This window comes from Gracilinanus agilis, chromosome 1 (genome assembly GCF_016433145.1).
Source record: "Gracilinanus agilis isolate LMUSP501 chromosome 1, AgileGrace, whole genome shotgun sequence".
NCBI classification, from domain to species: domain Eukaryota; kingdom Metazoa; phylum Chordata; class Mammalia; order Didelphimorphia; family Didelphidae; genus Gracilinanus; species Gracilinanus agilis.
In genome coordinates this window covers 186351980-186376335 of record NC_058130.1, presented here as the reverse complement: position 1 = coordinate 186376335, position 24356 = coordinate 186351980, and the positions used below count along the sequence as shown (strand labels likewise).

The 24356-nt window shown below is 35.3% G+C and overlaps 1 protein-coding gene across 1 annotated transcript in view; it reads right to left on the bottom strand.

Moving 5' to 3' along the window:
* SVEP1 (sushi, von Willebrand factor type A, EGF and pentraxin domain containing 1) overlaps nt 1-24356 on the bottom strand; it is a 350045-nt gene that overhangs the window by 189153 nt on the left and 136536 nt on the right. Inside the window, exons 4-6 of the mRNA XM_044678439.1 lie at nt 14032-14190; nt 12121-12300; nt 6772-6951 (exon numbers count right to left, since the gene is read on the bottom strand). Coding sequence (XP_044534374.1) covers nt 6772-6951; nt 12121-12300; nt 14032-14190 — 519 coding nt within the window. The remainder of the gene's footprint in view (nt 1-6771; nt 6952-12120; nt 12301-14031; nt 14191-24356) is intronic.

Genomic DNA, 24356 nt, shown 5'->3' with positions numbered 1-24356 from the left:
ATATATATATATATATATATATATATATATAGAGAGAGAGAGAGAGAGAGAGAGAGAGAATCTCACATACTTTGAAACAATTTAGAAAAGAATTCATTGTAGAATTTTCTTTGCTATCAGTGGCTTGTGACCAGCTGGTGGCCTTTATCTATGATGCAAAACACTAAATTTTATTGAAAGTTCTTTTTCAAAAACCCATACCTTTTGTCTTAGAATTGATATGAGGTATTAGTTCCAGTGCAAAAGACTAGTAAGGGCTAGGTAACTGAGGTTAAGTGACTTGTCCAGGGTCACACAGCTAGGAAGTGCCTAAGGATGGAAGCTGTGTATTTTCAAATTCGCATTTACTGAGACTTGTTTTCTCTTTGTCATTGGACATCATAAAATATGTGAATAATATGCCTTTCAATTTTATATCTGGTGAATCTGAGGCATAGAGTTAGTGAGATAAAGAAGATGAAGTTAGAGTTAGGACTCTTAATGCTGAGTTTGAGGCTGAGATGTCTTCATACAACCACTGTGCTACATGCAAGGGAGACTAGACATATTTGTGAAACTATGACATGTGTGCTGGATGGGGCTGAGCCCTTCCGCCTCTCCATGTGTACCTGAGGACATTTCTCACATCACCCTCCCATCTATCCAGCAGCCCGGTGGGTGCACGTCCTCCCTTCCCTGTCTGGGATAAAGGTGGGGATGGCTCACATGTAGTATGAGGGTTGCAGTTTGGATATTCGGTCTCTAAAAGGTTCACCATCAGTGGTCTATACTCTTAAGGGTTAAGCAGTTTTTGAAGCCACTGTTAGAAAGGAAATAAGTTTCTACTAACTGCAAATCCATTGTTCTTTTCCATTATATAAGGTTTTCCCAAAGTCTTAGTGTGGTTATTAGTATGAAAACTCATGTTTAATAAATGTAAATGATTAAAACTTAAAACTGCCTCAAGACTTTGGGGATACTATATACTTTGTAAATAGATTTTTAATTATTCTTGATGTTATTGGATGGGGTTTGGGAGAAGCTTAGCTCTTAGCTTAATAATCATTTAAGGAAGACTGAGGATCTGGCTTCAGGTAATTATGGAGGATAAATAAAATTTTGTAATGACCTCTAGAGAAAAAAATGTCTTGACCATAGCAATGGAAGAAAGGAATAAGTATTTAAATTTTGCCTATTTTGTGCCAGACATCATACTAAGTGCTTTACAAATATTATACCATTTGACAGTATCAAGTAATACAATCAGGGATGTGCTAAATAAATGTCTTTCAACTGGCTTTTTGGGGGAAAATGTACAAAAGATACTGCTTTATTAAAGTTTTCTCCATTACTTATGTCTGACCCCTCAATAAAACAAGAAACCAAATGCTGATCTGTAGTGTTTGCATTCCATTGCACTTAGGTATATAAAAGGAACAATCTATCAACAAGCACTTATTGGTACACATTTACTATTGTGTTGAGAACTGAGCTAAGGATTATACATACAAAGCAAGACAAAAACAGACTCTACCCTCAAGGAGCTTCCATTATATTGGAGGAGACAGCATGTAAATAAATAGGTATATTCAATATTTAAATGTTGAATGTATATATATATATATATATGATGAAAAATGCATTTTTTAATTATTGTCCTAGGTGAAAAAGTGAAGGGGTTAGGGCAATGTGTTTCTGCTCTCTAGACCAGTGATGGGCAAACTATGGCCTGTGGGTCAGATGGGGGGGGGGACCCTGAAATATTCTATCCGGCTGTGCTGACATTATTCATAATCTGACGAATACAATGAGTAGGATAAAATACAATGAAACTTCAAAAGAGTTGCCTCAGAGACAGACTGACAAAAACATTTCCTTTCCTTTGGCCCCCTCTTTCAAAAGTTTGCCCATCAGTGCTCTAGACTATCAAAGAGACAAAGGTTTTCATTGAAATAATATAAGAAATATTTCAAGGAGGAAATAAAGAAGAAAAACAATGCACAAGAGGGAGAGAGATATTCTAATATGCACCAGAAGGCTGGAATGTAAAAGAATGCCACATAGAAAAAATAAGGGGGAAAGTAGGACTTTTATGTTTGATTCAAGTAACATGCATTATTCCTGCATAGGGGGACAGATGCATGTTGTATACAGAGATGTTAGCAGGTGAGAAGTGATCCATTAATGGCCAGAGGGAGAAAAATAGAATGGTGGTTGGTGACTCTCTTCCAAAAAAGTAAAGGGGTGGTTATTTACCAATCTGATACAATCATATGAAAGCATTTTGTCTCTCTGGGACACGTACTTGAGAGGTGTGAGATGGTGAACATCCTAAGATTTGTCAAAATTGTTGATTTGTGTGGGAACAAATAACACAACAGTTAAAAAAAGGAGCATTGTTAAAATTATGGAATCCTCGTAAAATAATGTCACAGATGGAATTTTTCATCACTCTTACCACCTGGAAAGAGAAGATTCTACAGAGAAAGGTATAACTGCTATGTAAAAATCAAGTGTCTGAGAATTAGATTTACACTTTTGGACCATGACTCAAAATAAACGGAATGATGAGATCTTGGCTACTGATTGAAAACATCTAAGAAGAGACTATAGTTTTACAAACGTGGTCATAAGGGCTTTAAAACGGAAATGGTGAAGGAAGGAGAAAACTGCCAAGCCTGGTAGCATAAAAAGAAATATTTGCAACTAGAAAGAATAGCAGACTAAAGAATCAGTAATCCATGAGACATAATTTTCCAGACATATAAACAAAATTCCTGGCCTCAGATGTTGAATAAAAATGCACAAAGTATGGGACAATAAACCAGCTGGACTAGACATCTTAATACAGGAGGAAAGTTAGAACACATAGGTATGGGATATATGGTAAAAAGCTGATTTTAGAAGGATAGAACTTATTTATTTATTAAAAGTATGGGGGGATTATTTATTTATTTTTTCTTTTTTTATTGTCATGCAAAACATACTTCCATATTGGACAATGTTGCAAGAGCAAAGTCATACATAACAAAAACCCTAAAATATAGCCAAAATTATACTGATGTGAAAGATGACTCCAACAGTTCAAAGATACCTTACTTGGAAGGAGCAGCATAGCTCAAAGAGGTAGTAGAGGATCATTATATATGTTACTCTACCTACTGTCTTAGAATCCAAATGAAGTATTGATTCTAAGGCAGAAGAGCAGTAAGGGGAATTGAGTCTTAATGACTTGCCCAAGGTCACAGAGCTAGGAAGTGGCTGAGGCCAGATTTAAACCCAGGACTGCCTATCTCTAGGCTTGATGGTCTCTCCATTGAGCCACTTAGCTACCCCTGAACCATTTTTTATTAAGAAGTTACATTTATGTGAGAAGTAAAGAAATAAGAGGTGGTAAGAGAGTGTTTGGTTTGATTAATGGAAGAAGAAACAAAAGTGAGTCATCATAGCATGCTACAAACTACCTTGCCAGAAGAAGGGACTGGACAAAGAATTTGGGAAATACATCCCCATGTGGGATAGAGGCATAAAGTAATTATTGGAGTGTGTTGACAATTGAAATATCTGCTGGATCACCTTCTACCAACTGGAGGGTAGTTGAAAATTTTGTAATTTGCCATAATGACTAATTTCATACTCCAGTGACCACAGAAGCAACAAGGAAATTGTTACTGTGGATCTAATTCCATCTAAAAGAAGAAAAAGACAGCTGAATAAATGATGGGAAATTTAGGCACAAAGGACAATTTCATCAAATAATTCATGAAAAAAGGAGAGGAGAGGTGAGCATTGTCCAAAGTACAGCCTAGGTTGGGGCAAAGTAGATTTCAAATGGTTCAGCAAAAGAAATGATAGTATCTAGTGGCCCAAAATTCTGCAGAAGTCAGCCAGAGAAAAATAGGAAGCTCTCAAGAGTGAAATTCTAGAGATCTAAGCAGACATAATTCTGATGAGAAAAGGAAGAGAGAGTTGCCAATGACATCAAGGATTTAGAAGTGGAAAGGATCTTAGAGGTCAGCTAGCCCAATACTCTTATTTTTTTCTGACACATAGAAACTTAGACCAAGACAGGTTAAGTAACTTACTTAAGGTCACATAAATAGTAAACATTACAGTCAGTATTTGAATCCATATTTTCTGAATCCAAAACACTCTTTATCTGCATACAGAAAATGTATCAATCGACAGGTTCTTTTTTTTAATATAGAGAATATGAAAGTATAGATGGGTAAATAAATGAGAATTAATTTTTAAAAGTAGTGTGGTCTTGTTTATTTTCTTTTTCAAAAAAGCTTTTAGTAAGGAATATTTACTCCAAGTCTATGACAAGAATACAATACATAATACCTTGAAGGTATATTCTCTCCTAACCCATCTTAGGTCTCTGGAAGGAGGAGGCTTAGATTTAGCAGTTACTATATAGTGGTAATCTCATAAACCTGAATGAGGCATGATTCCAAGATGTGATTTTGTTTCAACTACTGCTGGGATATGTCCAAGGTTGCTCCTTGAGGTATTGATTCTGGGCTAGATGCACAACCCAGTGTAGTCTCTGACTCCTAGATTCCCAGACTCTCCAAATTCCTACAGGCTTATTCTCCCAACCTTTGGATACTCATGAGGCTGTATCCTAAACACTGATGAAAAGGACTATGGCTTGTTCTCACAGGGTTACATGTTGACCTTAGAGGAAAAGGGGCCAAGGTCTCTCTTCTTAAACTATTGTCTTTGACCAGACACAATCTGTTCCAAGAACAAAGGTCCACCAAGAATGGAAAGTATCATCATTTTGTAAGAAGGGCATTAGGAATCCTAAACCATAATAGGCCAAAGTTGGCAATAGATAATAAGTAAAATAAAAAGGTGCTTTTGTTTTGTTTTGTTTTTACATATGTTCAGGGTAAGAAGTTCAAAGAAGGGTTTTTCTGATGCTCGGAGTAGAGGGGATGATTCTAATTTAGAAGAACATATTAACTTCTATGTTCTGTCATATTTTTATTTATTTTGTTAAATATTTTCCAAGTAATTCAGCTTCTGGGTCACATGTTTGATACCTCTGTCTAAGGAGACAAAGAATCTTGGTATGTATAATTACTGAGCATCTGTCAGTGATCTTTGAAAGGTTATAGACAATGGCAAATGATGTAGGGTGAATATTTCTCTCATTAAGGCAGTTTCAACAAATTATAGACCAGTGTGCTTAATTGCTGGAAAAATTAAAGAGACAGGCAATATTTAGAAAGAGACCAATCAAGGAGCATCTGAATGGCTCAGTAGATTGAGAGCCAGGCCCAGAGATGGGAGGTCCTAGGTTTAAATCAGATACTTCCAAGCTGTGTAACCCTGGCAAGTCACTTAACCTCCATTGCCTAGCCCTTACCTTTCTTGTGCCGTGGAACCAATATACAGTATTGATTCTAAGAATGAAGGTAAGGATTTAAATTTTTTTAATTAAAAATATAAAACATAAAAATAAATTTATTTTAAAAATATAAAATAAAATTTAAAAAAGAAAGGGACCAATCATCATTAAAAGCCAGGATGACTTCATGAAGAATAGATCAAACGAAAATAATTTTCTTTGTTAATCAGAAAGATAATGTGTAGACAATAAAAATGTTTTCCAATCTCCATGATCCTGTGAAGCAGGTAGTTATAGTATTGCCCCTATTTTACAGTTAAGGACGTCAAGGGTTTTAAGAGATTAATTATTTGTCCAGTCATTCATACAGCTAGTTCTAGAGTTTGAACTTGAACACACGTCTTTCTGGGCTACAAGTGCAGGGCAGTATCTTGCATCTCATAGCATTCTTAGATGTAGTATATTTATTTTATATTCTAAGTTTTTGTTATCCTTAGATTTTCATAACATACTTAGTCACGGTAGGCTGACATTTCAGTAGTGTTTGAATGTCATGCTACGCTTTTAAACAAGGTTGACAGATATGGCTAGATAATTGTACAATTAGGAGCATTCAGGAATTTGCTGAATGAGTCAACTCAAAGAGCTATCATTAGCAGGTCAGTACCAACTCTGAGAGTGGTCTCTATGGGAGTTCACCAAGGAACCATACTTGACTCTATGTTATTCAATATTTTTAGTCATCAATTTTACTGGAAGCAGAGCTGACCTGCTTAACCAATAGACTGATAAAGTTAAGCCAGAAGGGATAGTTTACATGTTGTATAAGTCAGCATCCATAAACATTTCTAAAGGTCAAAAGAGATGGACCACATCTAGTTAAATTTAATTGAAACAAATGTAAAGTCTTATATTAAAGTTTAAAAAATCAGCTTCACAATTATAATTTAGAACAGGCATGGAGAGACAACTGTTTCTATGAAAAAGATCTAAGGGTTTTAGTGGACTTCAAACTCAATATGATATCAGTCAAAACAACTGATGCTCTCCATCAATAGGGGTTAAGTATTCTGAACAAGAGAAATAATAATTCTATTCTCTTCTGCCCTCATAAGACCGCCCTTGAAGTACTAGGATCAGAAAACAATTTGGATAGATATCCATCTCAAATAGTCAAAATAGAATTTTTGTATTTATGAAACTTACCACTTGGAAAATTCACTTATGCAAAGCAACAAACTCCTTGTTTCTCAATGATCCCAGGTAAATGAGGCAATATATCACATATTACAAATACATAAACAGCTAGAGATTACAACATTTTATATACCCTCATAATTTTTTGAGTCATATTTGAGGGTGAGGTCATCACAAGAAAACACTGGGTGGTTAAGATATGTAGCAAAGTAGTTTAATGATTGAAAACTTACCCACACACCGAGGTTCTATCCCATCCCACTGAGAGTTTCCTTGACAAGTGAGTCTGGGACTCCCTTCCAGTCTGTATCCCTCATCACAGGTAACCAAGCACACCGTCCTGAACAATGTTTCACCTGATGTACAACTGATTTGACCATTCTCAGGCTTGCGGAGTTGAGGACACATCCGAACTACATTAACAAAAAAAAAGAAATGGTCTACGGTTTAACTGAGTACATGCAAGAGTGACAATTATATCACTTTCTAAATTATACCACCAATTTCCATAACACATCTTGGAGGGATATCATGGTATTGCTAATAATATGGGAAAAGATGACAAGAAAAGGCTTTTTCTTTCATCTGTAAAAAAATGCATGGAGATCACCATTGTACTATCAAGGAAGCCCAAATGTTTTAATAATTTTCTGGATTCTTTAATTGAATTCATACTATGTATCTGGGTACAGTGTTATAGTTAATATGAAACCACCGAGGCTTTGTGTAGACATCAGGTATACCAGTGGCAGTCTTTCTAGTCTATACCCTGAGTGCCTCCTGGTGCTGTCTCAGCTTGTTCCAAAGGCACCACTTTGAAATATAAACATGGTAGTTCATATTAAATTTAGCTTAACATGCTTACCCACCCTTCTTTTTAAAAATTAAGTGAACTCACTATAATCTCAATGATTGCATTGTGGCATAGGTTCACAATTAGAAAAATTTAGGAATCAGGATTGGAATTTTGTGAGTCAGACTTTTACAAGAAATTAAATAATAGCACAGTTGAAATAGAACAGGGCAAAACAAGAGAGATTGAGGCTTTTAAATCTACCATCTGTTTTAGTGTAGGCCCTTGGATGCATTCCCCAAAGTAGTTGAAATGAGTTAATTTTATCAAATGACTGGCAGTGCTAATGGGGAAGGCAAACCACCAGGCTCTTTTCAACTAGTGTCAAAATAAGGAAAATCTGGCCTCTTTCAATAATTTTCCCAGTAGTTATTACATAAATAACAAAGAAGCATATTCTGAAATGTGAAACAAGGAAGTCATGTATCTTTCCAAAATGCACAAGCACCATTAGCCCCTCAGGTCTTAATCACATAAATGATATCTGTGGGGGTCAAAATAGTCCAGGTGTAAGCTACCCAGTATTATTCCAACTAGCTTAATTTCACAGAACAAAATATTATAGCCAAATTCCTCTATAACATCCCCCAGTCCTGGAATGGGTATATAATCCAAGAAATTCCTTTCAGCTATAAGTTTGCGATCCTAGGACTCTCACTCAATTTACCTTATATCAATCCAGATTTGTGCCCTAATCTCTTAAATCCATAATAATGTAGGGATAATTTTCTTCTCTATCCTCCGCCTCCATCAGTCACCCTTTAACTGAACAAGAACTCAACTTCTATCATTCTCTTCCAGGATTGTTTCTATTCTTACTGTTTTTTCACACACATTCTAATCCCTGACTTGGGCAGTCACTGAGGGAAGCCTCTGCTTCCCTGTGGTCATAGAATTCAGCTTTGTAAATGGCTCTGCTTCCTCAAGGTTCAGCTAAACAACACCTTCCATTTCCTATAGAGCTAATATTTTCTCCTAACCTTCCCTCCCCTACAAGCACACATATGGCCATGTTTTATGGAACCATTTAATTAGGACATTCAAAAAGGTAAACCTTTATTTTGAATTTGAGAGTAAAATTCATCATCATTATCAATGCTACAGAATTTTTAAACTCCTGCTGTTTGCACTGAATTGTACCAGGCATTATATAATTTATTTTATGTTATTTTTTAAAACCCTTACTTTCCATCTTAGAATCAATACTGTGTATTGGTTCCAAGGCAGAAGAGCAGTAAGGACTAGACAATGGGGGGTTAAGTCACTTGTCTAGGGTCACACAGCTAGGAAGTGTCTGAGGCTAGATTTGAACCCAGAACTTCCCATTGCTAGGCCTGGCTCTCAATCCACTAAACTATCCATCTTCTCCCTATATAAATTATTTTTAAAAACTTAAGTATGTCTTTATTAAGCATGTACTAAGTCCCAGGTATTAGGGATATAAAACATGAGACAAATTCTACCTGCAGGACAAAACATATTCACAGTAGAATAAAAACAGGATTTTTACACACAAAAAGACATTTAATCAATCCTCCAAACCCTACTGGTACATATATATGGTGGGGAGGGATGAGAATCTAGAGAATCACACCATAATCAAGATTAATGCAAAACTTGGAATAGGGTTTGGCTCTATGATTTCATAAGTATAAAAAAAAACATTCAAGTGAGAAAACTACAACTACCAATGCAGTTTGAAATTTTCTGTGCAACTTAATCTTAGAGTTGTGTACAGCACATCTGTTACACAACCAGTCCTCAACTCTCCTTGCGCTGCCAAACATGTAACAGAAATATTTAATAAAATACAACAAAACACAGATAACATTACATTTAAAAATCGAGTCATTATGCAGCTTACAGGGATTCTTATGTGTAGTTTAGGGGACCCTATTTTGAGTTTGAAACCATTGACCTAGACCACACCAATAAATTAAGTTGAGTTGTTCAGGATCACACCACCAATATATATTTGAGCTTGGTCTTGAACATTGGTCTCCCTGGATTCTAGGTCAATTCTTCATTCACTATACTATGCTGCCTCAAAACAAATTAACCCAGTAAATCTACAGTATGAATTTTAATATTATAACTCACTCAATATAGAAAGATGGATTTAGAAAGAGAGAGAGATAAAGGTAGGTATAAATATAGTTCTACATCGAGATACAGACATATAGAAATATAGGCATAGAAATAGATAGGGATAGAGAAAAATAGAGGCATAGGAAAAGTGAAAAAGAGAAATGGAGAGGAAGAGAGAGGGGGGACAGAGGGAGGGGGAAGAAAAAAGAGAGATAGAGAAGGAGAGAGAGAGAGAGAGAGACAGAGAGAGAGAGAGACAGAGAGAGAGACAGAGAGAGACAGAGAGAGAGACAGAGAGGGAGAAGGAGATGAGAGAGAGAGAGAGAGGGAATGAGAAAGAGAGACAGAGAGAGGGGGGACAGAGGGAGGGGGGAAAAGAGAGAGAGAGAAGGAGATGAAGAGAGAGAGGGAGAGGGAGAGAGACAAAAAGGGAGAGAGGGAGAAGGAGAGAGGGAGCAGGAGATGAGAGAGAGAGGGAGGGAGAGACAGAGAGAGGGAGAGAGACTGAGAGACACAGAGAGGGAGAGAGAGAGATCTCCCAATATGTAAATACTTCACCTTCTGTCCTATTACCATGGCCTGCACCCCTGATTCCAGACAGCTATGTTACAAATGCCTTGCCATGTTCACACAAACAGAGTCAAATGTGTGGATCAAACAGTTCAGAACTTCAGCACCAGAGGAAAAACAATGCCTAGTATATGCTCTATTGCTGATAATATTAATAGTATCATTTTCATGATTAAAAGAGAATCCATTTTCTCATCCCTTAGGGTAGGGTGGGGGTCAGAAATCAATCAACAAGCATTTTTAAGTGCCTACTAGATGTCACTGATTCTGTCCTCAAGAAGCTTACATCCAAGGGGAAAGGGTAATAACAAGTATGTGTAAAAATATAGGCACAAAGTAAATATAAAGCAATTTTTTTGGGTAGAGGGTGTGTGAAGAGGAAAGGAATTAGCATCTGGGAGGTTTTGGAAAGGTATTCTACAGAAAGTGATGTTTGCACTAATGTAGAAATAACAACAAACAGGCATTTTTCTAGCATGACAATTTTAGCATTCCTATACATTTTCCCATTTGAATCTTGACAATAATGTTGAGAAAAATTCTCATTTTATAAATGAGGAAACAAATTCAGAGAGGTTAAATGACTTGTTCAGGGTCATACAGCTCATAAGTGTCAGAGTTGGGATCTGAACCCAGGCGTTCCTGACTCTATGTCTAAGACTTCTTCAATTATCAGCTTGTAAGGCTCGGTTTTTTAGCCACAAAACTCATTGCATACACTGAATGCTTAGAATTACTCTGGAAGGAACAGCTAGAAAGTACAGTGGATAGAGCACCAGGCTGGGAGTCAGGAGAGCCTGGGATCAAATCTGGCCTCACACAGTTCTAGCTGTATGATCCTGGGCAAGTCACTTAACCCCAGATGCCTAGCCCTTACTCCTCTTTTGCCTTGGTCTTGATACTTAGTATGTATTCTAAGACAGAAAGCAATGTTTTTTTGTTTTTTTTTTTTAAGATTTCCTCAGGAAAGGAAATCTCCATAAAAAAAGGGAAGGAAAAACAGTTATTTTAAGTCAACCTTATATTAACAGATACTGACAATAGGGATCGAAATAAGAATAGGTACATCTCCTAACATGTGAATACTGGTACCTTCAGGTAATTCTCTCAAGTTAGTTACAAGTTGTTACTTAACTTCCATTTCTGAATTCTCCCCAGTGCCCTTTTTTTCCTTGCACATTTATTAAAAGAAACAGTTTCTGAGGGTCCATACGATGAGGTGGGATTTCTTTAGTTGGTCCTCTCATGTTATAAAACTTCTCTTCCTTCTAGCCTTTCAACCCTCTTCTGTCAATGGACAGGCAAAACTCTTAACAGTTCTCAGACTGTCCTGGAAGGAAACTTCTTGAGAGAAGGGACTGTTTTGCCTTTCTCTGCATGCCTAGCTTAGCACAGTGCCAGGAATATATTAGATGCTTAAAAATGTTTTTGCCTGATTGATTTATTCACTTACCAAAAATTGTCAGGGTTATATATTTATCTGTTACTTGCATATGACTCATGAATTTTGATATATTTATCTTTTTTCTTTACTATAATGTATAAATCTGATTTTGTTTGCTAAGCCTCTCTAGAAAATGTCTTATTTTTTCTTTTGTTTATTTCCCATTAAGTAATTCTCAGGCTTCCTAAGATAGAATCCAAAGGATTACTTCTTGGTTTTCCTGTAACCTTATTTTTTTTTCTAGTGGAGTTTCTTCCAGTTCATCTCAGAACATGCAAATACAGCAGAGAAAAAATCCTGTTAGGTATATATTTCCTACATATTCCTGGGGGCAAAATATTTTTTTGTAATTACATTTCCCTCTTAGGTTCATGAGAGTAATCTAAAATGTGAAGAAAACGCAGTTCCTCTTGTGGGAAAGAATGTAAAAGATTGTTTATCCTAGGCTGCCAAGTGAACTCAGTTGTTCTGATTAAAAACTTCCTCCTCCTTCCGTGACTAATTAATCTTCCAGTAGTCTAAAGAATCAATAGAACTGCAGAGTTTTAAACATCAGCTTAAATCAGTCTTTAAATCAGTGAGGACAAACAGTGATCAATAAGCAAGTTTACTTGGTGATTTTCATACCTCGGCAGGAACTTTCAGAACCAGACCACAAACCATTGGGTTGACAGAGGCGAATGCTGCTTCCCACTAATTCAAATCCAGTATGACAACGGATTCCGCAGGCTGCATTAAAGTAGTTGTTGCAGATGTTCTGAATAAAGTAGCCATTTTCAGGAGGTTTCAGGGCAGGACAGTGGACCACTAATGGTTAAGTTGAATAAAAAACAATTTTTAAAAGGTTAAACTTAGTTTTTCTCTACAGCAAAGTTCTGTATTGAGCATGAAATGAATCTGATGAATCTGGCCTGTTGATTGGAATTCATACAAACATTAGATTCCCACCCACCCACCCCTTTACAGAGGAATAACCTAAGACAAAGTGGCTTGTTTCAGGTCACACAGCTATTAAGTGTTAGAACAGGAATTTGGACAAAAATCTTGTTGAGTCATTTTTTACTCCTGTCCAACTTTTTGTGACCTCATCTGTGGTTTTCTTGGCAAATGTACTGTAGTAGTTTGCCATTACTTTCTCCAGCTCATATTACAGTGAAGGAAACTGAGGCAAACATGGCAAAGTGACTTGTCCAGGGACACACAGCTAGCATCTAAGGTCAGATTTGAGCTCAGGAAGATGAGTCTTCTTGACTCCAGGGCTAACATTATAAACACTTTTTCACAGAGTGGTCCTAATAGAAATCTTCTAAATTGAAATCCAGCTTTTTGAAGTAACCTTCACTTAACTTCACTTAACTTAATAGCCAAGTCTAGCAGAGAAGAATCAATTAGTACCTGATTTTGCCTCAGCTGGACCCTATTGGTTAAAATAACGAATTGGCACAAAACTATCTTATATAGTGTCTTGTCTATAGGTACTCGCTGGATTTGGAACAGGAGACTCTGTTTTCCAGCTCTGATACTTGCTAATGGTATAGCTTTGGGAAAGTCACTTAAAGTTGCTAGCAATTTTTTCCATTTTAAAATGGGAAGGATAATCATAATTATTTAAGTCCCCTGGAGGTTGTAAGCAAAGTACAGGCATCTCTTCCACATCGTCAATCTTAGGGGCATGATGCCCATGGTCTGGGAAATCTCATACCAGAAAACAAGTTTTATTTTTCTCTTTATCTTCTATGGGATGTTAAGAGTACTTTATATGCATTTATAGATTAATAAACTTTCCAAGATAGTTCTACATTTCTAATCTTTGTGTGTCATCTGCTGGGTATGGCATGCTTTTCACAAACTTTAACTTTTTACATATTTTATTTTAGCTTAAAAACAAATATGTATGTTTATGACATTAAGGTAAAATATATTGCTATTAAACAGTACTATACATATATTTTATGTATTCCTGAGTTTCTAAAGTTTTTCTGTATTATCTGCTGGCCTTTGTGTGTTGTCTGCGGCTTTTGTGAAACTCTCCCTAAATTCCCATTTAAATTCTTATGCCAACCTGCAATGTATTAAAATCATGATGAGGCACATTATGATGTGGAAGGGATACTTATAATTAGTACAAAATTCAATGTAACTAATGGCGATGAATAGAATATCAATTTAAATATCATATTTAGAAATTCTAATCTAGAAAATGGAGGAATTAATGAACCAAACTTTGAACATGACTAAAACAATGATAGCTGAGTATGAACTCTTACTGGTATTGGTATTTTGGCCTTTCCCCTTTTTTATCATTTCATATTTGTCTCAGGCTATATTGATAATTCTGTTTGCACTGAAGATAGCCATATAGACTCCCAGATCCATTAACTCCCCAATTCTCCCTCCCTGGAATTCAAACAGAATTATGCACTACTAAGTATAAATCATGAACCTCAAATGGAAAAAAATTTAGTCTTTTTTTCACGAGAAAAGCAAAATATGTATATTTTCTGTTTAATATTTTTTATTTTAGTATTGGGAACTAACCTTCACAGGTGTGGCCTGCTGCCTGATATCCTTCCTTGCAGACACAGTCCTCTGGGGAAGTACTTCCAGGCGGGGATGTGTGGTTTTCATCAGGACATGGAATACAAGTGCTGATTCCCCCTGGTGAGCCTTCAGGCTTATATGTCCCCGATGGGCAAGCTGTGAGATAAAAAGCAAGGAACATGTATTTCAGAGTGATGTCCAGTATTTCATTTGAGGTTTAAGCAAGTTGTTAAAACAAATTAAAAATGGTAAAAGTAGGCCCAGAAAATGAAAAAAGGACAACATAAGTAAGCAAACAATTCACAAACATTTATTAAGGGATGCAACTAGATAGTGAAGTGGCTAGAGTGCCAGACTTAGAGTCAGGAAAACTCATCTTTCTGAGTTCAAATCCAGTCTCAGACACATATTAGCTATGTGGCCATGGGCAAGTCACTTAACCTTGTTTGCCTCAGTTTCCTCCTCTGTAAAATGAGCTGGGGAAGGAAATGATAAATCGCTCTAGTATCTCTGCCTAGAAAGTCCCAAATGCAGTTGGATATGACTGAAATAACTGAACAACGACAAACTAGTATCAGGGACTGTGCGTCAGGTACACAAATAATAATTATAGTTAATATTTGTATATTAACCTGAGGGGTTTGTAAAGTATTTTGCATATATTATCTCACTTTATTCACATTATAGTTTATATTAGGGATAAACATTAAGTCTTCCACTAGGGATCAAAAAATCAACAACATAAGAGTAAGATGGAGAGGTATGGCTAGACAGCAGCTTGTCTGTAAAAAAAAAAAAATCTAGGTATTTTAGAAGACTCCAGACTCCATATGAATCAACCTTGTGATACAGCAACCAAAACAGCTAATGCAACCTTGGGCTGCACTAGGAAGCAAAGCTTTCAGTAATTAAGTGATCATCTCAATGCTTTATGTCTTAGTCAGACTTCATCCGGAAGATTGTGTTCAATTCTGAGCACAATATTTATTTTTCCTTTTTTATATGCAATCTATTTTTATTATATTTCTTTAAAAATTTTAAATGATATTTTATCTTTTCCCAAATTACATGTAAAAATAATTTTTGACATTCATTTCTAAAACTTTGAGTTCCAAATTCTCTCCCTTCTTCCTACCCTCTCTCCCCTACTCTGCCCTCACCGAGCTGGTAAGCAATCTGATATAGATTTCACACATGGACACCACATTTGAAAGGACTTTGATAAACTAGCTCAGTAAAGATACACAAACCAAAAAAAAATAAAATGGAGGAACAGAAACTTTTTAACTCTAGCAAGGGCTATTTGATTACCATGAGAAGGGGATAAATAAATCAACAGTTTCTGGTACTCCAGGATCATTGGTAGGTAAATCTCAAATAGCCTCAAATAATAAAGAGATAAGTTATGAGGGAGGATTATAGATTCTGTTCAGCTATGAGGACAACAGTGCAATATCATCTCAATTAAAAATTATGGTTAATTGAAGGAAGTTTGGAGTTACCACAAGTCACATACATTGTTTCTAATTTTTAGAGATAGATTATGTAATAGGTAAGTAGATAAATAGAGCACTTATTACACATTTAATACATACCAGGCACTATGCCATCACCACACTACACAAAGTATGTAAAAACAATAAAAACATTAACAAAAATCTTAACTTCCAATGTTAGAATCAACATTAGGTATCAGTTCCAAAGCAGAAAAGTATTAAGGGCTAGGCAACTGGGGTTCAGTGACTTGCCCAGAGTCACACCTCTAGGAAGCATCTGAGGACATATTTTTCCATCTATGGGCCTGGCTCTCTATCCACTCAGCCACCTAGCTACCCTCAATAAGCATTTTTTAAAGCACCCACTATATGATAGGAAATGTACTAAACCCTGACAATGTAAAAGTAGGACAAAAAAATAGCCCCTACCATCAAATGAGAACCTGTTGCAGAGAAACAGAAGTAATCAAAAAGGATGAAAACTGATTCCATGAAGAAAGGTTTAAAGAAACTTGGGCTTGTTTAATATAAAGAAGGAATGGCTAAATGTATCCTGATTACCAGATTAATTTATTACATTTCCACCTTTGTTCCAGTCTCTAATGAAGAGATACATCTTTTTTATATCAAGAACAATCCCTATATATCACATTACTGCATTATTTAACTGCTTCACTGTAAAGAACTGAATCAGATTTATAATAAAAAGAGTCACTTCCTAATTGTTACATATTCTGAAGATATGAACAGACAGTTCTCAAAGGAAGAAGCTCAAGATATCTATAGCCACAGGAAAAAATATTCTAAATCACTACTAGAAAATGCAAATTGATACAATTCAGAAATTTCATCTCCTACTCATCCAAATGGCAGAGAAAAATGTTAAATGTTGCATGTACTAAAGGAAAACAAGTACATTGATGATATAATAGTGAATTTATGAATGGGTATGACCATTCCACAAAATAATCTAGAATTATAAGCAATATATGTCCTTTAAACCTTTTATTCCACTGCTAAACCTATACCCCAAAGAGATAAAAAACAGAAGAAAAGATCCTTTTTTAATGTACAAAAATATTTATACAGTCCTTTTTTGTAACGTTAAAAGAACTGGAAACCAAGAGGATGCCCATCAATTGAAGAATGGAGGAACAAGTTGTGTTAAAGGAATGTGATGGAGAATTAGCATGTTGTAAGAGATAAGGAAGAGAAAAGGAAGTAGAAGGACTATTTATATATCACCAATATAAAAATGAACAATTCTGAAAACTTATAAACTGATGAAAATGATTTTTAAAAAGGGGGAAAGAACCTACTTGAACAAAAATATTTATAGCCTTTTTGTTGTGGCAAAGGATTAGAAATTGAGGGGATGTCCATCAATTATGGAGAGCTGAACAAATTGTGATATATTATGATGATAGAATGCTATTGTGCTATAAGAAACAATGGAAAGGATGAGTTCAGAAAAAAGTTGGAAAGGCCTACGTGAACTGATATGGAGTGAAATAAGCAGAACCAGTAGAACATTTTACATAGTAACAACAATACTGTATGATGATCAATTGTGAAAGACTTCGCTATTCTCAGGAGTATAATGATCCAGGACAATTCTGAAGGACTTATGAAAAAGAATGCTGTCCACCTCCAAAGAAAGAACTGTTGGAGTCAAAATGCAGATCAAAGCACACTATTTTTCACTTTAGTTCTATTTGTGTCTTTATTTGGGGGTTTTGATTTTATATGAATATTCATATGATCAGTATAGAAGTATGTTTGGCATGGTAATACATCTGTAATACAAATCAAAGTGCTTACCAAATCTGGGCATAGGGAGGGAAGAGAAGGAGGTAGACAATTTGTATTATATAATTTTGGAAAACCTATGTTGAAGATTGTCATTACATGTAATGGAAAAAAGAATATTAAAAATAATTAAACCATATAAAGCACAGAATATATCTATGCAAAATGCCATGAAACATTTCAATGTGTATTATTTCCGTATATGCCTATAGGTTGTTTTCCCTAATAGAAAGTAAATGTGAAGGCAAAAAAACAAAAACAAATTATATCAATAAAACTTTAAAGAATGCATGTCAACACTTATGAACTCAAAGACAAATAATGTAAAACGACTTACTGCAGCAAAAAGAGGACCCCCTTTGGTGACTAACCTCATCTATTTTATGTTTATTTTTATTACCTTCAATTTCAGTGGGTGACATTATCTGATCTTATCCATCAATTGTGGAGTTATACTCTGTTGGGGGTTTGATGCCTCAATTACAGTTCTCAAATTACTTTCTCCAAAATATTGTCCTTAACTGAATTATGGTTCAGATTCACAAAATAGTAGATCTCCATTTGTTCATGAATTTCATGAAATGCTTATACTTCCTTTCAAATAAGTATTAAAGAGAAAATACATTAGATTCTGGTCCCATTATCACTAAGCTTGGATGATAATTATTATTTTTTCAATTACCAGGCAGGATGCAAAATAGCGCCCAAATTTACTTTCAATCTGTAATTGTTATTTTCTCAATTTCTTTGTTTAGAATTTGGATTTAGTAAAGCAAATGTTAATGCCTAAGAAAAATATCAATAGCATGAGAGCAACTAGAGGCTGACTGATATAGGAACACATTTAATTATTCCATTTTAATTTTGAGTTTCTCACTAAAAAAGATTCTATTTTATTAGTGATTTATAACTGCATTTTTAGCTCACACATTGGATCTCAGAGTATATAGTAAACAAAGATTTAATTTTCTTTCACTCCCTCTCTACCCATTAATCCTTCATTTCTACATATTGCTATGTTTCCCTTCAAGGATCATGTAGCTGCTCTGCCATGAACTCTTCTCTGATTCCTCCCAACCCGAAGTAATCTCTTCCTCCTCAAATCTCTCATGACTCTAGATCTCTCCTCAACATTAACATGTACTATTTTTTATTTTTTAGAATATTTTTCCCATGGTTACATGATTCATGTTCTTTCCCTCCCATCCAACCCACCCCTCTCCCATAGCTGATGCACAATTCCACTGGGTTTTACATGTATCATTGATCAAGACCTATTTCCATATTATTGATAGATGCACTGGGGTGGTCATTTAGAGTCTACATCCCAAGTCATATCCCCATCGACTCATGTGATCAAGCAGTTGTTTTTCTTCTGTGTTTTTACTCCCACAGCTCTTCCTCTGAATGTGGATAGTGTTCTTCCTCATAAGTCCCTCAGAGTTGTCCTGGATTATTGCACTACTACTAGAAGAGAAGTTCATTATATTCGATTGTACCACAGTGTATCAGTCTCTGTGTATAATGTTCTCCTGGTTCTGCTCCTTTCACTCTGCATCAATTCCTGGAGGTCATTCCAGTTCACATGGAATTCCTCCAGTTCATTATTCCTTTGAACACAATAATATTCCATTACCAACAGATACCACAATTTTGAATTAAACTGGAACTCAGGTTCCTCATTTGTAAAATAAAGGTGTTACACAAGATGGCAGCTATAGTCTTTCCAGATGTGTGTGTGTGTGTGTGTGTGTGTGTGTGTGTGTATAAATATATATATATATATATATACCTGATCATTTGGGTACATATTTTATCTCCCTTCAGCGAGGGGAGTCTTGAGGGCAATACTCCATCTTTAATCAATCAACCAACAAGGTTTAGTAACCATTAGTCACTGTTCTAAGAACTGAGAATGTAACGAGAAATTTTACTCATCTTTTAATTCTTTAATACATAGATGCCTTGAATTTAAGAGCCAAATGATTAAAATAAATATAAATTTTCACTGTTTTGAAGAATACATCTGTAGAATTTGGCTACTGGCTTCCTCATCTTAAAACAATTCCCTTAAGAAGATTCAATAATTTCACAGTATTCCTATTTCACAAATCTTTAGAGTAATAGTAACAAGGGGTTTGGAGAATTGTGGGATGTTGTTCTCAGGGCTGTTGCTTGTTGGGATGTTGCTTGTGAAATTGATAATGACAATGAAGGAAAACAGTCTAAGAGTATGCTTGAAAAGCATTGCACAATTCTAACAAGAGAAGTGTGAGCAGAGTCCTGGATGGCTAAAAAAGCATTTTTTCCTGATCTATGACTAAGCAATGCTCAAAAAAATTGTGGTTTGAACAAAAAGTTTCACAAGTCTTGTTAAATGACTATAGTTTCTGGTTGCTGTTTTTAATGGATATTTCCTCCTTGGAAAGGCATCAAATATTATTTCCTAACTTCACTCCATGTAAAAAAGAAAGTACACAAAACACTTTCTGTTAAGAACACATCTTGGCTGGCATCAGCTACTGTTACTGGAAGTATGATTCCTAAAGTTCTCAAGTTGCGCCAACATCAGATTTTCTTCAGTTGACATAATACAGCCCTTTGCCATGTTATAAGCAACATGAAGGAATAATCAATTTGCTTTTTGCAAAACACAAAAGGTATCTTTCCTCCAAAATACTGAAGAATTAATTTCTTTTAAAATTATAGGCGAATAGTGAGGGTCTATTTGCATAAATTCAGCTCAGTTTAAGAAACATCTAGTAGGCAATATGCTTGGTGGTAGGAATAGAACAGGGGTAGCGTCCAGGCTTATGATTTCACTGGTGTAGGAAATTTGGGGTATGAGACCTCTTTTAACAAAGAAGGTTACCACCTCCTTTGCAATTTATAGATTCAGGGAGGGTCTTGGAATGAGGAACCCTTAATCCCAAAGATATAAGTTCTAGTTACAAGCAGTTCCTAATATGAGTATTATTTTAGCAGGTTTTTGCCTCTTTTTCCTTATCACTTTTTCCACTGCTCCTAAACTTTGCCATGGCCCAATGTTCTCTTTTCCTTCACAGTGGAAGGTAAGAAATGAATGGGGGAAACTTTTTTTTCTTTTACTATAATTTTTTAAACCATTTCTCATAGTCTTCTCAGTTCTCTCTACCATTTTCTCAGATAAAGCAAGGATGATTCTTTAAAATTCCCTAGTCACTTGGCACTATCTTTCTGACACCACAAAACCACCAGGTATTTTCTGCCTGGGTACCACTACTTCCTTACATCTTAGATTCTTCCGTCTATATTTCTTTTTCTTCCAAAGGTTTCCAGCCTTACCCAGACATATTTACTTTTGTAGACATTATTCTTCCCAGTCTTTTATTGGGGGGGGGATGAAGTAGGAAGAGAAAAAGATCCCATAATTTGCCTTACAAAGACATAATAAAATATTCCTGTCCTTAAGAAATTTAAAATTTCATGAGAGAGAGATAAGAAAAATACCTAGATAAATATAATAAATGAAAATATGTAAGTCTATAACAGAGAACAAATAGATGAAATGAGAAGTGAGGTAGAGAAGATTACTTTCAGTTAGAGAAGAAATCAGGGAAGGTCTAAGAGGAAGAGGTATCTAAATTGGACCTACAGAAAAATTTGACTAAATAAAAATGTTCATTGGAATTTTATAACTTCACCTAAGGTCACAAAAATTTTAAGCAATAGGACCTGAATTCAGATTTGTGTCATTAATCTTCAAGTCCATCATTCTTTCTACCACACTACACTGTCAATCTGACTAATAGCTCACAATCAAGAACCTGAGTGGGAGATCAAATATGCAATAGACCATCAATCTGGTGATGAGATATAATCCAAAGGCCAGTTACCAGTAGGCATTATCTATTAGGCCTGACTTTGTAACCATTAAAAAATTTTTCCGTCACATGGCTAAGCATCTCTTTTAAATGCACACATCAAAGATGTGTAATAGAGAAAGCTTTATTATTTATGCAAAATTAGTGTGAATAAATTAAAAAAACAACAAACCGAGTCAAGGGCAATGAAGGAACAGCAAATTTGATTTCATATCCAGTTACTGTTGAATTATTTCAGTCATGCCTAATCCCTTATCCCATTTAGGGTTTTCTTGGCAAAGATACTAGAGTGTTTGTCCAGTTTCTTCTCAAGTTCATTTTACAGGTAAGAAGACTGAAGCTAAAAGGGTTAAGAAACTCATCCACTTTCACATTGCTATTGAGTATCTGTAGGCTGAATTTGAATTTAGGTCTTCCTGACTCCAGGCCCATCACTCTATCCACTGAGCCACCTAGCTGCCCTCATAGCAAATAGAAAAGTATAGTTTTGACACAGGAGATGCAGCATCAGGTGATAATTTGCATTTGCTTTAAGAGAGGCAGCATGGTCTAGTGATCAGAAAGTTTATCTAGAAGCCAAGGAAGATGTGAGCTTTAGTCCCACACATTCTGCCCATGTGGCCTTTTAGAAGGCATCTTAGTGATATCTCTTTTAAGATCATAAATTTTAAGGTATCTGCTGATGTTCATTGATAAAGGAACTTCTCAGATTTGATAAACATTTCAGGTTCAGCTTTTCCCCTCTACTGCCCAAAAGATGGCTTTAGAAATCTTTATAATAGAATTTTAATTAGAAGATCTAGGAGGAGGGGTCAAATACTTATATAAATATATAGATATCTATATACATAGATATGTATTTAAGTATCTGTCTATCTGTCTATATCTTAAAAGGCTTTTTAAAAAACCCTCATCTTCTGTGTTAGAAGTAATACTATGTATTGGTTTCAAGGTAGAAGAATGATAAGGGCTAGGCAACTGGTGTTAAGTGACTTGCTCAGAGTAACATGGTTAGAAAATGTCTGAGAACAGATTTGAAACCAGAACCTCCTTTCTCTAAGACTGGCTCTCTCACTGAGTCACTGAGCTGCCCATAAAAGGCTTTTTATAAATATGGAAAATACTGCTTTTAATATATCTAGACTATATTTTCTTTTTTATAGAAAAGAGAGAAAAGATGGATGAATAAAGAACAAAATAATATCATGCCTCTGGAAAGAGATGCCAGCAGAAAAACACAGTTATGTAACTCCTGTCCAATAATACTATATGTTTACAAAAGTCTGACAGTTCCAGAAATAGTTTTATGACTCAAAAGTTCACAATATTACTTTCTTGGCATTCCTTAAACAAATATTTCAGCCATTTATGTCTTCTTTATTTCTTAATACTTTTCTTCCCAATTTAGACTTTCTTTAAAAAGAAAAGAAACATGGCAAGCTTTAACTTTTCAATCTTGGTCACTCATGATTAAATGGCAGTATCATTTAATTAAATCAAAAGATTATTCTTTTTTAACACAAGTATTGGCAAAAATAAATAATTTAAACCTGGAGTTATCCAAACTCTCAGATTTGTCACATATAAGATTGATAATTGTATCCATAAAGTTTAGTTTTTCCAGACAATTTTGGATGACAAGCTTGCATAAGAACATCTCATTCTACTTAGTTATGGGGATTACTGGCACACTATGTTGCCTTGGATGGCCCATTGATTTTTACAAGTTTTCTTTTCTTTTCTTTTTTTGTCATGTCTGGAAAACAGCAATCCCCTGTCATTAAGTGATTCCTTTTTAGAAAACATTGAGAAACATCACATATTTTTCTCCCTAATAATGTTCTCTACCCTATCTCTTAGTCATAAATCTATTAACAAGGCAGTCTCATTAGTTGGAATAAAGCATGGAGAAAGGGACTACATTGCCTTTAGGAAGGAAATATTAGACTAAATGTAAGAGATTATTTTACTGTTTTTTTCCTAGCCCTTTCCCTGGACCATAGTATGGTTTGGTAGAGGGAAGGGAAATTGGGATGTTCTTTTTGCTTTAATCTTTTCATAGGCTTATAATCTCAAAGCCGGCAGGTACTTGAGAGGTCATCTAGTCCAAGCTCTTATCAATAAACAAATTCATAACCTACCTCCATCATCTTACTTTTCAGATGTTATTTCAGTTTCATATTCCAGGCAAAATGGACTACCTGCTATTTCCAGATTATATTCTTTCTTCTCCCACTTCCAAGTCTGTTCATCCCATCTGCATAGAGAAGCAGGTGGGATATCTTGGAGGAGTGAGAAGAAGGGAAGACAACATAGAACCAAAAAGGACAGAGAATTGAAAACTGACTCTAACACTTATTAACTATGGGAAAGACATTGTGCTTCTCTGAGCCTCAATTTCCTCATGTGTAAAATGAGAACAATGATATTTGCATTACCTCCCTCACCTGATTGCTTTGGAAATCATAAAGCACTATATAAATTGAAGTTGTCAATAATATCATGAGTGTTGGCAAGGGATCACAGAGTAAAAAAACTTGAAAAATATTCATGCAGAAAAAAACTGCTTTAGGCACAATATTTCTGAGAAGTATTTTTTCATTAGTATTGGTTTAAAGAATTACAAGAACTTGCAATTTCTTTATATGCTAAAGTTATCTAAAAAGTGATAGAACACAGTTGGGACATTACTAAACAAATTATGGCAAATGATTGTAATGAAATACTATTTTGCCATAAGAAATGATGAGCAGATTAATTTTGGAAAAACAGGAAAAACCTACATGAAATCATGAAGAGTGAAATGAGCAGAACTAAGAGGACATTAAATATAGCAAAATAAATATTTGTTTATTAATGGACTTGTGTATGTTCATCTGTGGAGAAAGGACTGATAAATATGAATAAAACATGATTTTATAAATCCATCTATCTTTTTGTCAAATGAGAAATGACTTTTCTAATGGGGGGAGGGAAGGAGGAAATTAATTAGGTATTTTAATGTGGTAAACAAATTTGAATTAAATAAAAAAGAATGAATGGAACATGGAGAGAATAGAGAATCCTATCTCTCCCTCTTTTCTCTTACCAACTTCTCTGTTACTGTGGAGGGCATCACTATCTTCCCATTTCATCTTTGACTCCTCACTCTCAC